We start from the raw sequence: 15,723 nt of genomic DNA on the forward strand, positions 1-15,723 counted from the left end.
ACTAACTGGTAGATATTATAATAAATCAACAAACAATCTCTGGTCTAACTCATGTTTTTATATCATTTAAGATGCTTTCTACACTTTCAGAAAAGTTTTAGTTTTTATCTGCAGTGTGCTCATTATGTGATCTAATCAAAACATAACACAAATGTCTAAGTCAGAAAAATGACAGCCAATCAAAATATTTTATTGTAAATAATGTCTTCTCTGTTAATCCCAAAGATGCACAAAATTAAAATTCACTTAGTCAAATGAAATGAAATTTATAAAATGCAGTAACTAAAAACACAATGTTTAGTACCAAGTGACCAAAACAAACCTCTTAATCCAAATGTGATTTGTCATATTATGTGGCCAATGAACTTAACCATCTTACTGTCATTGGTCTCATAAATAATAAGAATAAATAATGATTATTCTTTACATTTGTTACAGCATCAGTCACATGCTGCTCGTTGTAGGAAATATAAATAATCAAACATAGTAATGTACCAGTTAAATAATCTATACCTTATCAATTAGCAGGATGTTTAAACAAACCTAGAATAAAGTAAATCTGGCTTCTTTGTCTATATGCAAACATTTTTAGTGTCTTTAGTTTGGTCAATACAGTATTAAACTTATACTTTATATCATAGCAATAATAATTATAATCCACTATAGTCTACTACAATTTGTCATATCATACTGCCAATCACCCACCCATGAAGTCCAAAAATGACCTGTCACATCATGCAACCAGAGAATCACACCATGTAGTTCAGCTATGATTTGAAATATTGTGTTGCAAATGAACCAAACCATCTAGTAGAGCTGTGATTTTTCATATCTTGTCACAATGGACAAAACCATTGTCACTTGTCATTCATGCTTTCAAATTCACTAAACCATCTAATTCAACTTTGATTTGTCATAACATGTGGCCAATAAACTAAACCGTCTACTCTTTTATGATGTCATAGTAAAGTAAGTAATGAGTCAAACTATCTGGTTCAATTATGATTTGTAATGTCGTGTGTCAATGAATATAGGCATCTTATACAGTTATGAATTTTCATATCATGTGGTCATTATGGAAGCAATATTGGTATGTGTGAAGCTCTGAATAAATTTAAAAATGTGGGGTTGAATACAGGGAAATCGATGCAGAATTCTACAATTATGATTAACTTGTCTACCCCACCTTCCAATTTCAGTGTTCTATTGAACCATAAACAGATGGGTGTTGCAATTTGTCCAAATTTCTGAGTGCACCTGTCAAAATTTTTGGATGCCTTGAATTCCATTTTCATATTTCCAAGCACCCCAATAATTCACTGTTGTCCATTCACTCCATTCAGGAACTAGAGTTTTGACTAATCCTGCTATGACTATCAAGTTACTTAGTTTCAGTCTTTTACCTTACTGTTTGGATTCTTTAGCACTATTTTCACTTCATTCTCTACAACTGTGAACAAGTGTTATAAGATACAGATCACCGATATAGTTAATTTTTATTGGGTTTCATGTGACATTATTTTGCATTATAAATGTCCAGATCCTAAAATGAGTTACACTCTCAAAATACAAAAATCCTGATCCTCTCTTGAGTGCCATGATCATAACACATCTATTTTTATGTACTAGTTGAAACACTGTATATGAATCTTATAAATTTAAATGAAAAACATAACAACTTATATTTAATTCTTCAAACTTTTATTAAATATTTTTAAAAGTTAAAAACAACAAAAACCTACTGAATTGTTTTTCACTTGTCATCAACTATAATACTAATTAAACTGTTCAACCTAAAGTTATGTGGAAAACAAATGACGTAAAGTGAAGTTAAGTACACTACACATCAATTTTAGTTTTGAAAATGCAAAAACCAACTCCTTTCATTGGTGTCAGAAGTTGTAAGTAAAATAAATAAGCAGTCTCTGTTGCCTACTGATTAAATAATTTCTATCTTATTAATTTGAAAAATGTTAAAAAAAACTCAGACTAAAGTAAACTTCGCCTCTCTTTCAATGGACAACCATTCACCACTACCTTGAGTTTGTGTAGTACAGTGTTAAACTCAATTATTTATACAAAAACTACATTACTATAACCAACTATAGAATACTCTGCACTATCAGATCACATGGCTAATGAACCAAACCATCTAGTCCAGCAATGATTCACATCACACTGCTACTGATCTAAACCATCTAGTCCAGTTATGATTTGTCCTATCACATGACAATAAGCTAAGTTATCTGGTCTGGCTATGGCTTATCATATCATGTAGCCAATGAATCAAGCTAGCTAGAACTGCTATAATTTGTCACTTCATGTGCCCATTAAATCAAATCATCTGATCCAGTTATGGCTAGTCACATCATATGACCAGTAAGCTCAACTATATGGTCCAACTGTGAGTTGTAAAATAATGTGGTCAATGAACCAAAATACCTAGTCCAGCTATGATTTGTTATATCATGTGACCAATGAACCAAACCATCTGGAGCTACTATAATATGTACCATCAAGTTCTATTAAATGAAACCATCTGGTTCAGTTATGATTTTGCACATCATGTGAACAATTGATGAAACAATCTAGTCCAGCTAAGGTTTGTTATATCATGCAGCCCATAAATCAAGCATCTAGTTGAATTATGATTTGTCACGTCACATGGCTAATAAAGTTAACGATGTCATTGAGCAATTATTTATCATGTTATATTACCAATAAACTAGAAGGTTCATCTAATCCAGCTAATTGCTATATATTGTGGTTAATGAACCAAACCGTCTAGATCCCACAAGCTTAATATTTTGACATACCTTTGACAATAAAAGCCTTTCCAAGAAAATATATTGCTTTCTCACAAATTTCGTATCATTTGGCAATGAAAAAAAGCTGTTTATGTTAAAATAGAGATTCAATATGTACATTTGATTTCATATAAATTTACTTCTAAGTTAACTTGATTTTATAAAGAAAAATGGCATTATCTTTACATAATCAATGTTATTTTTATTGTTACGAAGCAGGTCTACAACAAGCATGCACACATGAACATTTTCTGGAAGGCAAATATTACCTGCTGCGTGGCTTGGGAGATAAGGACCTACTAATTTTGCTTTCTTCTTCTCGTACCCTTTTTGAGTGATATCACCTGAAACATGTAAAAAAAGCAAGTTTTAGACATTTCATTTGGAAAGAAATTATAGTATAATCATTATATATAAGTTTGTGGCACATTCTTTTTTATGGCACTTTAAATAAAGGAACTCAAGGGACATATCTTTAAAAAATAATAATAACTTTCCATCAAGAGAAATGGAGCAAGAAATGTAGAAACTTTGTGCCCAAACGTAGAATCCCCTATATAATCACCAGATGTAAAACACAAAATGGCTAAAAATTAAATACAAACAAGTTACTCCCTTTCATATTCTGACTTAGCAAAACCTGTCTATTCACTAGATTTAAAAAAAAAGCTAAAGATTAAATACAAATAAGTTGCTGCTTTAAATGTTCTGACTGAGCATCATCTGTATAGTCACTAAATTTAAAACATAAAACAACTAAAGATTAAATACAAACAAGTTGCTGCTTTAAATGTTCTGACTGAGCATCATCTGTATAGTCACTAAATTTAAAACATAAAACAACTAAAGATTAAATACAAACAAGTTGCTGCTTTAAATGTTCTGACTGAGCATCATCTGTATAGTCACTAAATTTAAAACATAAAACAACTAAAGATTAAATACAAACAAGTTGCTGCTTTAAATGTTCTGACTGAGCATCATCTGTATAGTCACTAGATTTAAAACATAAAACAACTAAAGATTAAATACAAACAAGTTACTCCTTTACATGTGCTAACTGAGCATCATCTGTAGTCACTAGATTTTTAAAAAGTGAGAAAATAAATTACTCTTTTACGTTTACATGTTCTCACTAAACGTTAGGTTTCAAAAGAGAACGGGAACTGGTAAAATAAAATAAAAATGCAAATATTTTGATATGCTCTACGTGCCACAGTATGAAACAAGGGCTGTCTTAACTAAACAAGCTGAACATCATTATTAAATGTTGTTATGCAACGTCAAATGTCCAGTAACAAAACAGTTTTAATATAAATTAGTGTCATTCCACATTTGTTAATAATCAACTCAAATTAGGTGAACTGTATAAAACAAACATGTTTGCCCTAATTTGCGACTGATCTACTAAACGTAGTAGTTCTTTTGCGACAAGCAAACCTAATTCTGCTGCACAGTTTAAAGTGTCGACAAAAGCTATAACAAAAAAAAGAAATTTTATTTGTGTGTGAAGGTCAAGCATGAGTCATCACACCATTCCCTACAAAGTTGTGTTTGATCTCGAAATCCAAGTCACTCCAGAATCAAACATCAAGGATTTGAAAATTGCTCATGCAAGTCAAACTTTAATCACACACGTACGTCCTAAACATCGTAAATACAGAATACAATGGAAAGAAAAATAACGGTTTTCTATATAAATAAAGAAAGGATATTGAGCAAATTTGGTATGATTAAGTAATTTCTGACACGACTTATTAGTAAATTAAGTTTATTCCTTTGAAAACACAAAACCTAAGATAATTTTGTCACAGATACATGAGATAAAAATTTATCATGAGTGAGGTGAATCACAAGTAAACTACAATAATATACATTTTAAGAAAATGTGTCGCTTCTTTGCATTTAAACGTTAAATACTCCAGCGTATAGGAATCCACGACTTCTATACCATTATGAAAAAATCAGTTCTTACGGTAAATTATTCAGCATACAGAAATCCATGACATACTATTACAATTTATTTTGGGATCAGTTTTTATGATAACTTATCTAGCATGTAGGAACTGATAGCATAATATAAGAACGTGCCGATGAATGAATTTACGACACAGTATGATTACTTGTTTGAGGATAGCCTCTCATGATGCATAATTTAGTAATTGTTTATGACTGCTATCAAAACCTGATACAATTTTTACAAAACACTCAATAACACTTCACAACCACATATTTCACTTACTCATTTATTTAACTGAAATTTCTTTTAAAATGTATATCTTTAACTTTCTTATTGCCGTTTTAACAACTACATAAGACTTTTATTAATTAATTAATGCATATTCAATAAAATTGTGAAGAATTTACACACAGGTGTTCGTGCACAATCCTGGGAATTTACTACAAGAACTACCTCCCTATTTAACTAAAAGATTTCATAACTGTCCTATCGTTGGCAGAAATGAGGGACATTTTGTTGGTTACTATATCCAAATTTAGTTTTGCAGACAGTACAAACCTTCATAAACAGCTATCTGCTAACAGTAATTCCTAATTTTAAACTGATAAACTTAATGGAAGGCGGTTTAGCACTCACGGTCATTTGTTGGGCTACACCTTATCTCTGTAGTAACAGAAAAGAATTAATAAATCTTTGGTTCACACTTCGGATATATTAACCTGGCCACGCCAGGACTGTCTAAGCAATAACTCAAAAGACATTGAACAACCAAAGCTGATACAAGATTTAATCTAAAAACAAAAAAATAATTAAATACTTAAAATATGAGACAACCAAACCAAACATATGATGTTACCTAGAAATGGAACACATAACACTAAAGGTGTACAGGGACAAGCACCATTTCTGGAATATTGTATTCCATCGACAACAGGTTAGACTACGAGACTCTCCTGAACCTGTTCCAAACTCTTGTATTAACTGTGTAATTCAGTAAACTCAAACGACTATTTGTGTTTAGCTAAGAAACCACAGTTTATACTAGTCACTCAATGATATAGTTAGTAAGAAATCTCAAATCTGACCTTTAAACTGACAATAAAGGCCGTCATGAAGATAGAAAAGTGGTAGTTTTAGATGGTCAGCTGTATGAAAATTAAAAACTTCACATAAAATAACTGGGCACTTTTTGAGTAGTTTTACGTAATCACTCATCCTAGAAATTAAACAAGGAAAGCGTCTTACATTGTAATTAATAGATTTTAGTACTGTCTTCCAGAATGAAAGGTATAAACATATACACGACTATAATTACGTACTACTAAAACAGCAATATTACTGTACCCCATAAACATTCGAAGAATTCTCTAACGTCAGCTAGTACACAAAACAATATAAGTAGGCATTATTAGTTCTAAACATTTCGAATTAATGTAAAAAATAAATGTTGCACGACGAATCAACTACAAATTAATTCTAAAAGCATTTCGTATCAAAGAAATTAAAATATTCAAATTAAAATGAACAGAAATGCGGCTCGAACCAGCTCAGGGGCGTGTTCAGACAATCAAATCGAACAATCTCGGACTTGTTCTGACTACGAATCGAGCAGACAGACATGGGTGTGTTTCCGAGTTACTAAAATAAATTGTCAATTTATTCTTTATTCCATAACGTGTTATCGTAAGGTGACAGACGTCTTTCTATCTTTCATTCTTGGTTTCATGTGCCAGATTTCTAACCGAAAACAAAAGAGAATTAACACTGTCTACAATATTGAAGAAAGTAAAAAGATGCAAGTAAACAAAAACTACATAAAGAAACCATAAAGAGAGTTGGATAAGACATGTAAACGTACTTATGTACAAAATATGACACACAGAGAGGTATAAATAAACACACGGCAGAAAAAGATATTAAACTCAGAAGTTCAACAACATTTCTCTACACCAGGATTTTTAAACATTTTCGATACCAAGGACCAGCTTTGTTTCTGTAAGCTACCACAGTATGTTTATTAAATACGGTTAGTGCTTCCTGACGTATTAGCGTCCATCAGGAATTATAAGTACGTCTGTACAAAGGTCAGAGTTCAAAATTTGTCTTAAGTTTTCGTGTGTCAAAAAACAAAATATAAAGTTCATAAAATAGTCTGTAAAAAAATTCATTTATTAGAATATTTTAAATGAATTAATTAGTCAACTAATTAATAGCTTTTAAACCCACTGACAAACTACAAGAGTGAACTCAGTCGTGAAAAAAAATATTGCTTCACCCAATTGTTTTCACACTTTTCTTCGGGATAATTGTCTGTTTTAGACCCTAATGCATGAAAGTATAAATGTGTTTCATGGATGATGCAATACTGTTTATAATTATTACACTGGGATCTTTATAGGATATTTGTGCATTGCATCAGAAGTTTCGGGCCTATAAACAGAGGTTCTTACTGACAGTTAATTTAGAAGTCAATCTGCTACCAGGAACAAATGTTGCGAGTTAACTATGAAAAAAGGAGTTAATGATTCGCTGAGCAGAGAGGGACTTCCAACAAGGTAGCTTGCTAGAAGAATTTTGAATTTAATCAGTCCACCATCAGTCGCTGAGTGAAGAGATAAAGAAAGGCAAGCAGTGTTGACTAGCGAAAGGGAAGAGGCAGGAAGAATGTTTTTACAGCAGCTGACAATCATGTTCTGAAATGCGTGAACTTGCTGGATCGTCGGCTGTTAGCCACAGATATCAAAAGAACAAGTCAGGAAACTTCACGGTCATTGCCAACAATCTATCACGATACTATATTCAGCCTGTCTCCTAGCAAGATGGCCAAGAAAAAAATTCCTTCTCACCAACAATATGTGGTTCAACTTGGCCAAATATGGTAATTAGACTGACGCAACGTGGAACAAAGTGATCTCAGAAGAATCAAAGTCCAACTTCAATGGTTCTGGTGAAAGGAGCTTTAAACAACGTCCGATGTGGGTAAAAATTTCATTCATTGTTTGAATGCAGTTATGGAGCATCCGCAGGGTCAAGTGATATGGCGAAACATCATTGACCAGGGTGTGAAATGGATCCATTATGTGAAAAGTACTATCAATGCTGGCAACTGCATAGAGATTCTCGAGTCCTGGTTAACGAAAAAAATTCGGTACCAGTCCAGTGAAGATGGTCATTGAATATTCGAGAATGACTTGGGCAAGAAAAACTGTTAATATTCACGGGCTCTATGCAATAGAAGTAAAATTTCACTCTACATGTACTAAAAAGACATTTTATATTTTATTTAAATGCTTCAGGTATAACACTATCTTCGAAGGAGGGAGAAAATCATGCCATTGTGCGAGCAACAGCAAAGATCTTAACTATATTAAAATCTACTGGAAGGTAATGGATAACAAAAAGAAAGAGAAGCACATTGGAACTGCAGGAAGTACTAATCCGTATGAGGATTAATGAACTACATTCAGTCCCTCAGGCATACTATGTCACGGTGATGTCAAGAAGTTATTCACACCAGAGGGAGCATAATAAAATATTAAAATAAGAAACAGACTTTGTGCCCGATATTTAAAATGATGTTATTGTTAGATATACATGACTGTTTAAGTTAATATAAGTATTATGACGTAGATATTTTAAATATAGTGTGAGTGTTAAATTTAGCTATTTTTAAAAGCAAATGTTTATCACAGGTTTGCTGATGTAACTTTGTACGCATCATGCATTACGTAGTTTAACTGTTGTGTTTGGATGATCAATATATGAATCAGCTTACACTACATAATAACCATAATCGTTTTACACTAGTCCTGACATTTTCACAACACACATTCTCATAAAAAAATTACAGAAAAAAACAAGAGTGAAAATAATTTTTCCACCATTTTAAGTTTCTTAGTATAGGCTGTCTTATCATACTTTGTTTTGTTTGTCGTGTTTACACATAAAGCTACACAACAGGCTAGCTGCTTTGCTACCATCGTGAGTATTGAACCTATACTTTAAGCGATACGAACAAACAAACTACCTCTGAGCCATAAACTCAACTAAAATAAAAAAAATATTTATTACAGCATATTACATATTTCATCATTATAACATTATTATGCCACAGAAATGCTTAGTGAATAATACCATAACAGCACTGAAAAAATAAAAAAACAACCAATAAAATACTGCACAAAATGAAGTTAGAAATAAAATTACTTGTCTTGGTTTCTATGGGATAGCAAAAATATACTCTTCAAAAAAAGAAACGCAAAAGGCAAAATATGAGATAAATTGTTAACAAGTTTATTCCGTGTAGTTCTGTATGACATGTGTGAAACTTTGCACATCCCACTGCTGAACATCCAAAGTCTGCAAAGGCGAAGTCCACGCTCACTAGGTGAAGTTTAACGTCACTCAACGTCAATAACGAGTATGCCCCCCGTGAGCATCAATAACGGCCTGGCATCTCATGCCCATGGAAGCGATGAGATGACGAATCACATCCTGTGGAATGGCTGTCCACTCAGCCTGCAAAGCTGCTGCAAGCTGAGGTAGAGTCTGCGGTTGAGGTTGTCGCCGTCGCAGACGTCGGTCTAACTCGTCCCAAAGCTGTTCGATGGGGTTTAAATCTGGTGATCTGGAGGGCCAGGGAAGAACGTTGATGTTATGGTGTCTCAAGAAGACAGTGGTGAGTCGGGCTGTGTGAGGACGGGCGTTGTCATGTTGAAAAACGTCTTGACGTTGAAAAATGACGTTGCACATGGGGCCTAAGAATCTTGTCGACGTATCGTTAAGCCGTAAGATTCCCTCGAATGTGCAAAAGGTCTGTTCTGGCATTGTAGGCGATGGCAGCCCACATCATGACGCTGCCACCACCATATCTGTCAACATCCTGCACACAGTTTGCTGCAAAACGTTCACCTCGGCGACGGTAAACACGGGTCCTTCCATCCTGCCTACGAAGCATAAAACGTGATTCATCGCTGTAACAAACATGCCTCCATCGTCGATGAGGCCATACCCGATGTACCCGAGTCCACTGCAGCCGTGCTTGACGATGTTGCTGGGTGATGATGACGCCTCTGACTGGACATCGAGATCGGATTCCTGCATCTCGTAGACGGTTGCGTACGGTCTGACCGGAAATCCTACGCAGCCCTGGTATGGTTGAGGCAGTAGACGTCGCAGTGGTGGTCCTATCCCGAAGATGACGTAACCGGATGTAGCGATCTTGTGCGGGCGAGGTCACACGAGGTCTGCCAGATCGTGGACGGTCACGAGTTGATCCATGTTGTTGGTGACGATTTCATAGCCTTGTGATGGTGCTTGGGTGGGCATTCACAGCTCTGGCAACATCTGATCAAGATTCGCCTGCTTCCAAGCGACCAATGGCGTTGTTGCGTTGTGCTTCAGTCAGTCTTGGCGTAACTGTATTGCGTGTCGGTGGCTTAACACTGAGCTATGGAAACCGAGAACCCGTCACTTTTTATAGGGATTTTGCACATGTTGCACTTGCAGAACATGCAGATCTCTCAAACAAATTTATTGGACACGCATGCGTTTTGGCGAAAAATCCGATGTTTTCCTCCGTTTTCAAAGTGCACAACTGTTATTGTCATTTTGGTCTGACAATCAGTGTCTTCACACGTGTAACATCACATACTCTGAGCTTGTAACGTTATTACATATATTTCTCTTTAAAATAAAAAAATATTCCTTTTGCGTTTCTTGTTTTGAAGAGTATATATATATATATATATACACACACACACACACACACACACACATATATATACACTGGGCACACATATACACGCATGGCCAAGCGTGTTAAAGCGTTCGACTTGTAATCCGAGGGTCGCGGGTTCGAATCCCGGTCGCACCAAACATGCTCGCCCTTTCACCCGTGGGGGCGTTATAATGTGACGGTCAATCCCACTATTTGTTGGTAAAAGAGTAGCCCAAGAGTTGGCGGTGGGTGATGATGACTAGCTGCCTTCCTCTGGTCTTGCACTGCTAAATTAGGGACGGCTAGCGCAGATAGCCCCCGCGAGTAGCTTTGCACGAAACTCAAAACAAACAGACTATACACAATGCTATTGAAAATTCTTGGACACATCCAGTTAATAAATGTTTGTTATGGGTATCAATAACTTACTGAAACACTCAACTAGTGTTTTTTACTACTATTATAGCTTTGACAGTTAGTTATGCAACTTAGTTGGGATAAAAACAAAAGAAGTTTGTCAGTTAGCAATCTTTAATTCCCATCGATAAGAATCTTTACAAGCCTATTGGGCTTTCAAAGCAAATTCAAAGCAAACTACAGGAGGTGAGCAGCCAATCAGAGGTCTTGTTATAAGTAGCCCATCGCATTTACCAAACAAATTTCATTAATGATTCATTGTCAAGTGTAATTCATCATTAACCTAATTTGTTTCTCTTTACACATCCTTGAAGCTAAAAGGCTAGTTTTTGTACTGCATAAATAAAGATCTAAACATATTAAGTGTTATCTTAAAATAAAATGGTTAAAATTCCAGTACAAAGTCATACCAGAATTGTATTTATCCACAAAGAAGGTAAATGCTGAGTGAAATAGCTTGCATCAATTGATTTTCAAGGTTTGGTATTTAAAGCACAATAAACAAGCACAGTTGGCAGTTGTTTTGAAAGCCCTCTACTTGTACCACTTGCATCACCATTTGTACCTACTTCTTTACCATTTTTTACGACTTGTATAATTAATCACATTTTAATTAAGTTAGATTATCAACTGTGTTAAATCAGATAATGCATTTCATATGGTCACAATTCTCCACAACTTTTCCATACCTGAAAATTAGCTTTTGAAAATATGCAGAATTTTTTTAGGATGCATGAAAATTATGAAAGCCCTGTACTAATGAATGGTTGGTGATGAAGTTAAATGTAAGTACCAATGTGGTTCAGTAGCCTCTTGAATTCCAGCTGCACAACCAAAAAAATAACGGTTTCTTCTACTTGTACACCAGCGCCATGTTACCCCTAAAGCAGCGAACTTCTGCTTTAAGGCCAATACCACATTACCCCTAACGCAGCAAGCTTCTGCTTGTATATATCAATGCCATGTTACCCCAGTGTTGCATGTTGCAGGTTTATGTTTGTCCACCAACGCCAACATAATAATATTCTGCTTGTACACTAACGCCATGTTACCCTTAATGTAACGAGATTCTTACTAGTACACCGATACTATGTTAACACTAATACAACAAACTACTGCTTGTACGTCAATGTCATAATAATCCTAATAGAGCGAACTTCTGCTTGTATGTCAACACGTTACCTCCAATACAGCAAGCTTGAGCTTGCACATCAACGCCACAACCACATGTTACCCCGAATACAGCGAGCTTATGCTTATGAACCAAAGCCACATTACCTCCGATCCAACGAGCTTCATTCGGATCGTACACTAACGCTAGGTTATCCCACACCACATATTGATTTCCGTTAGACAGTCAATGCACAAAACGAGCTCATGTCAGAACTAATTCTAATGATTTTCCATTTTTTGTCATGGATATAACAAACGTGCGGCTGAGTATATACTTTTAAATTACAAATAGTAACGATAAAGAGTGTTTCATCATTTTGAAAAGTATTTTTCTTTGTTTTAATACGCATGTAATTGCTAACGAAGTAAAAATTATTCCAACAAATTTGAAACATACAAGTCATTGTTCCTACAAAATAAATAAACTAGAACAAAATCCATATGAATTTAAGTACTTTTAAGATCGATCTGAATTACGATCTAATGTTTAGCTAGCTGGGGTGATTATCAGAAGGTCCAAGGTTCAAGCTCGCGATATTCAGCTGAACACAGACTGCATTTGTAGTAGTGATGGGAGCGTTATAAGAATGTATCCACGTGTCGAATAAATGTGCTGTTCAGGTTACATTACCAAAGGTTATATCACCAACATTTTATATACAGAAATATTCATAACACACACACCGTATGTTATTAACACTTACTAAGTAAGTAGGAACGTGGACCTGAGTGTTAAGGTTTTACTTTCAGAATGAACGAAGTACATAAAACAAGCAGGTATAGGTTTAATCCACAGACTCGTTGAGCACTTTTAAGTTTTTGTCTGTTACAACACAAAAAAGTGGCCAAAGAAAGTGAGTGAAAAATTAGTCATTTTCTGTATATAACACACAGGGGACCCACGTGAACGTATTTTAACCAAAGAGTTATCGATGAAAAACACTACATGCTTTTGAAACATGTTTTATAAATCGTTTATGCACCAAGTTGCTTGTTGTTCATATGTTGATTACATGATCCCTAAAAACGCACGAGTAACACTAAAACACATAAACAAAAATACCGCTAATTGTGCAATTGATACCACTAATCAATACTGCAGACTTCTCATTCATTCTGACTTTCTTGTTCAATGCCGATCTTGGTGAGAAGAGGCTTTAATGAAAGCTATATTAACGTTTCACTTCTCAATGTTTTGTTTAAATTTAAGCCACTTTTACCCCAATAGTATTTTCTCTAATATTTAACAGATTATTGGTTGATTCCGTTATACATAACATATACATAATTGTGTATATAATGTAATTGTTGTTAATTTTCAGTCAAACCAAACATGAACTGCGTCATATCCACCTTCACATCGGTAGTGCGCTCTATACAACTTTTTTCTTTGTTTTGGTTTATTCGCTCAGGTTATATGATTAATCATTATTCTCTATTCCAGAGTCACACGGCTGTAACTAGCTCATCTAACAATAACAGTAATAAATTCTGCATCAAACAATCGCTAAATTGACTTACTGCGTCTTCTAAACTGTACTATAGGAATATATTTTGTCGGGTAACGTAGTGTTTATTGACTTAATGTTTTAAACTGTATTGTAAGAATACATTTTTTAAGTGTTTATTGACTTACTACAAGTGTTTGTCAAATAAATTAGTCAAACAAAAAGGATGAAAACTTTATTGATGTATCTTGACCAGTTCGTAGCAGTTCATAATAAAAGGCCATATGTGCACCTCTCGGACACCTTTGGGCCTCAAGAGTTGACTCAGCGCAGACAGCTCCTTAACCCCTGGAAACTTGTGACCCACCCTTAGAGAAATACTGCATAAAGGTTTTAAATTCGTAATATGAGAACATTTTTTTTACTGTATAGCGCACTGTTTATTGTCTTATCACAGCTATGAAACTGTAATATGAGATGGAAATATAGTTCACTGTATAAATCAATATTTATTGGAAAAAAAAGTGAAGGATAATAAAACAGGATATCACTTTTTATGACATATTAGGAATTATGCTTCTCATAAAACTTTAAAATATATACTGATTAATAATGCTTTGGATTGTGCCATTATCATTTTAAACACTTTCTGTACTATTTATGCATTAAACTGACTGTTGGTTACAGTTACATACAAAATGTAAAATAAAATTTAAAATGTATCTACCAATTAATACAACTAATAACAGCTGAGAATTTCTCTGTATTGTGATAGGAAAAAGCAACATTACTTAAATCGGTGCACTGTATTGGCCCTCAATGGTAATGAACGATGTGAGAAACGTCAGTAATATACCAGTTAAAATGGTGTATTTCGAGGGCTCACAGCGGTGTTACGTTTCGGTAATGCAAGAGTCAAGAACGTCAGTTTTGGAATTATAGCTTATATTTAAATAAACAAACAGTTTTCACACGTGCACTGAAAATGTTGTCTCCTGCAGCCGGTGAACTACTAAACAATTTAGAACGAGTCTTGTAAAATTATTACGACAAGCTCACGAAATAGCACAAGGAAACAGTGTTCTTATAGCTGTGTCACTTCTAGAACTTGACCTGATCGTTGACCTTTAGTCCATCCACACGCGTGACGTTCCTAAGACTTAACATGGACTACAAGACAACATCTTATTGTTAGAAATAATCGAAAAATCCCTAAGAATTAAACAACTACAACGTCCTCGCATTTCGAAAATAAGTTTGTTGTGAGGTTCTGAAAGTTCGTGTAACAGTTTCAAAGAAAGTCTCCTAAATGAAGAATTTTCGAATGAAAAACTGAATAAACAAGAAGAGGAAACATATAATACACGTGATGAAACGCGTACATAAATACGTAATATGTGTACTTATCACTAACGTAAAAACACTTCACACATTTATTGGTGTCAACTTACTACGTCAGGGGTTTTGTTTCCATAGGACAGAAGAGGAACCTCTCAGCCCCTACACCCATCTTGAATTTGTTTCTGATTTTAAGAATTTATTTCTAGATGTTAACTTATGATGTGAAAAGGTTAAGTGCTATTTCAGACATACTTGTCACATAATACTTGGGAATCAGACCACGTTCATATGTATGTTGCAACTTCGGCACTCGAATGCCCCGTCCCATGTCAATCACAAAATAAAATTCTCACTCTAATCAGAAAAAAGAAAACAACAAAAACCAGAAATAAAGAAAACTCCTGTCGTATGACGCAAAAAACAATAATACACATAATGTTACACACTCGTCGCGAGAAGTAAAAATACATTACATATAAACTGGTGATGCATAGTTACTGCATGCAGTAGAACCACGTCACACAAACTGGTGCACGTTTATCACATGAAATAAAAATACGTTAAAAACAAACTATTTCATACTTATCACACAGTAAAAATACATTACACATAAACTAGTGCAAAACTGTCACGTAAAGATAGACATAATGTAAATAAACTAGGTGTTTACTCTTTACTACGAAAACCGTACTAAGCATGAACATAACAAGAGACCAAGAAGGACCTTTCGCTGTTCAAAAATAATTAAAAAAACATTTTTTTTTTCTTTCAGTATTACAGTTGCTCTAACAACTTTGGCATGACCTAGTGGTCAGTACTTTGTAATCGAAAGGTTTCGGGTTCGAATCTGACCAATGC

General features: G+C 34.6%; 1 protein-coding gene across 14 annotated transcripts in view; it reads right to left on the bottom strand.

Annotated features, from left to right (window-relative positions):
* Window positions 1–15,723, bottom strand: part of LOC143225797 (disco-interacting protein 2-like) — a 119,852-nt gene that overhangs the window by 66,127 nt on the left and 38,002 nt on the right. For all 14 annotated transcript variants that reach the window (XM_076455809.1, XM_076455808.1, XM_076455818.1 and 11 more), the window contains one exon: window positions 3,077–3,151. In XM_076455809.1, the coding sequence (XP_076311924.1) occupies window positions 3,077–3,151 (75 nt within the window). The remainder of the gene's footprint in view (window positions 1–3,076; window positions 3,152–15,723) is intronic.

The sequence above is a fragment of the Tachypleus tridentatus genome, chromosome 9 (assembly GCF_004210375.1).
Source record: "Tachypleus tridentatus isolate NWPU-2018 chromosome 9, ASM421037v1, whole genome shotgun sequence".
NCBI classification, from domain to species: domain Eukaryota; kingdom Metazoa; phylum Arthropoda; class Merostomata; order Xiphosura; family Limulidae; genus Tachypleus; species Tachypleus tridentatus.